Below are 2,888 nucleotides of genomic sequence, written 5' to 3'. Positions count from 1 at the left end.
CGACTCCTCCTAATTACTATGTTTTGAAGCATTCCTGTGACACTAGTTATAGATTCCGATGCTACACTCCAGGTTTACTGTATCCCTTGGACCTTCTTATTGACGATGAAACAGTTATTGCATCGGAATGAAATACAAAATGCACAATGCCGACTTAAGGACAAGAAGACTGACTGTTCTTAATGACTTTGTTTCGAACCATTAGTGTGACACTAGTTATAGATTCCGATGCTTCACTTCAGCTTTACTGTATCCCTTGCACCTTCTTATTGACGATGAAGCACAGAAATTGCATCGGAATTAAATACAATAGGCACAATGCCGACTTAAGTACATGAAGAACGACTCTTCCTACTGACTATGTTTTGAACCATTCCTGTGACAATAGTTAACCCTGCTGTTCTGTTCACTTTTACTTGACATATATACTGTTCGGGTCAATATGACCCGACATATCAAAATGCTTTAGAAACATAAATTTTGGTACAGTTTTAGCTATCGACATTGTTGTTCTATTCCAGTACCTTGTTAGTAATAATAATAATAATAATAATAATAATAATAATGGTAATAATAATAATAATAACAATGCATACAACTTTATTGAGGGATATTTTTCATTTAAATATGCACATAAATTTGAAACAACAGACAGTTTCCATTACAGGCATTCAACTTAGAAAGCACTACAGTTTTTCCATACTTCTATTCTTATTGTTGACAGTTTAGACGTAAGTATTGACATTTTCTAACAACAGACAGTTGTCATTACAGATATTCATCTTAGAGCACACTACAGTACAGAACACACTACAGTTTTTTTATTACATTCCAACATAGAAAGCACTACAACTTTAGAATCCTCTCTTCTTACTGATTGTAGTTTAGGCACAAGTATTCACATAAATTTGAAACAACAGAATTTTCAATACAATCATCTTATAAAATACTACAGTTCTTTTCTTACTGCTTGCACTGTGGACACAAGTAGGTTACATGTTTCTTGCAAATATGTTTACTACATTTTCCACACACCATGTTTGTTTTATTGTCATTACTTGATGGACAGAACTTACAGCGTGCACGTTTTGTAGATTTTCTTGTTGTTACCGATTCTGACACACCACCCACATCATTCGGGTTTTGGATGCTTGTGACCATTCTCAAAGAATCTTCTGTTCTTGGGAAATGCGTTCTTGATGCAATATGTTCTTTTATCAGTGACTTTCCAAGTTCCTCCAAGAATATTCTCCTTCTAGTCAATTTGCTTGCATTCCAATTAGGGTCAACCGAAATCCACAAAACGTATGCATTATAAGCAGAAACATCAAGAATATTGTAGAAAACTATCATTGGCCACCTATTACTTTTTCGTTTGCATGTATATGTACCTAATAACTGATCAAGCGTGTCTACAGCACCTTTGGTTGAATTATAGTCCAAAATCATTTTTGGCTTCTTATCAGCCCTGTCACTGATTTCCGCATCATGGTGGAGAGTGCTCATAAGTACAACATTCTTGTGTCTCTTAGGAATATAATTAACCACAGTAGTGTCATTTGTGAAGTAAAATGAAGAGCTGTGTACCTCCTTGTTGGTCATTTTGTGTGGAAGCTCCGGCTTATTTTTCCGTATAGTTCCCAACATAGTCAATTTCCTTTTCAGAAGCAGCTGCCCCAAATTGTACGACGTAAAAAAGTTGTCACACGTGATATTCTGACCACGTAACTCAGAAGTGAGATCAGATACCACCCTCATTCCCTGATTTCTTTCTGGTGCCGCTCCACTCACCTTTCCTGTATAAATTTGGGCTTTCAGTACGTATGAAGTTTTGCTGTCACACATGGTCCATATTTTGATCCCATATTTTGCCGGTTTACTTGGGATATACTGCTTGAATGGACAGCGACCTCTAAATGCTACTAACTGCTCGTCAACAGTAACATTTTCTCCTGGATTATACAGTTTAGGAAGGACCTCTACCCACTTCTCCCAAATACTACGAATTGCGGCAAGTTTGTCAGTACGTCGTCTTTCCTCTCTAGTAGATTTCTTGTCAAATCGCAGGACACGTGATATCTTACAGAATGTTTCATGAGACATGGTTGCTCGAAATATGTTTCGCCCAGTATCTTTATCCCACAAACTTTTTGTAGACTCCCCATGAGATCGATATACACCCGCTAGGAGTAAGAGTCCTAAGTATGCATGGAAAACAGAACCATCAATATCTGTCCACTGTTCACCATAAACTCGCTGCCCTTCAATATTTGTCATCTCTATTATTTCATTTTGAAGCGCTGTGTGAAATACTGCTTCAAATGAACATTTTACATCAGATATTCTGCTGACTGCATACCTGGTAACTCCTGGGGTACTCTTGATGATGTTCGAAGCTGGTAGGCGACCATGTTGTGCTGGTGGATGCAACTGCCATTCTATATTCCCATTTTTAGAAAGAAAAGTCTCTACACTATTTTGTATGGGCTGTGGACTGTCGTAACTGTCATCGGAACACTCGCTTTCAGATGCATTGCTGATGTGATCTTCAAACTCAGAAAGTGATCCTTCATCTGGTGAGGCATTTACTATTTCTTCCAACTCACGATCATTCAATGGTCTCATCGCCATGGTGTCACAAGTCAAACTGGGCAGAAACAAAGCATTCCAATTATTGAGAACTGCCAATTATTATTTCCTGGGGAAAGCAACAAACAAGCCCATTGTTGTGAACGCATGGAGCTTTAGGTGATTGTTGAGAGTAAGTTGGAATGATGCAGTCACTATTCCCACACAACACAACAAAAATAATTTTCGCCATTTCCAGATTTTAGAAATAAATACGAGTTACACTAAACATATTTGTGTCGGGTCATTATGACCCGAAC

The 2,888-nt window shown here is 37.7% G+C and overlaps 1 protein-coding gene across 1 annotated transcript; it reads right to left on the bottom strand.

Annotated features, from left to right (window-relative positions):
- Nucleotides 1-416: 416 nt before the first annotated feature.
- Nucleotides 417-2,631, bottom strand: LOC124734561 (the record flags this gene model as incomplete). The annotated part of the gene is made up of 3 exons (XM_047248543.1): nucleotides 1,988-2,631; nucleotides 968-1,834; nucleotides 417-524 (listed from the first exon to the last, which is right to left on the bottom strand). Coding segments are annotated over exons 1-3 (1,619 nt in total), but the record flags the coding sequence as incomplete, so codon positions are not given.
- Between the last annotated feature and the right edge of the window lie 257 nt (nucleotides 2,632-2,888).

The sequence above is a fragment of the Schistocerca piceifrons genome, unplaced genomic scaffold (assembly GCF_021461385.2).
Source record: "Schistocerca piceifrons isolate TAMUIC-IGC-003096 unplaced genomic scaffold, iqSchPice1.1 HiC_scaffold_1515, whole genome shotgun sequence".
NCBI lineage: Eukaryota > Metazoa > Arthropoda > Insecta > Orthoptera > Acrididae > Schistocerca > Schistocerca piceifrons.
Note: the sequence above shows the minus strand (reverse complement) of the source record. Positions and strands in the feature narration are given on the sequence as shown.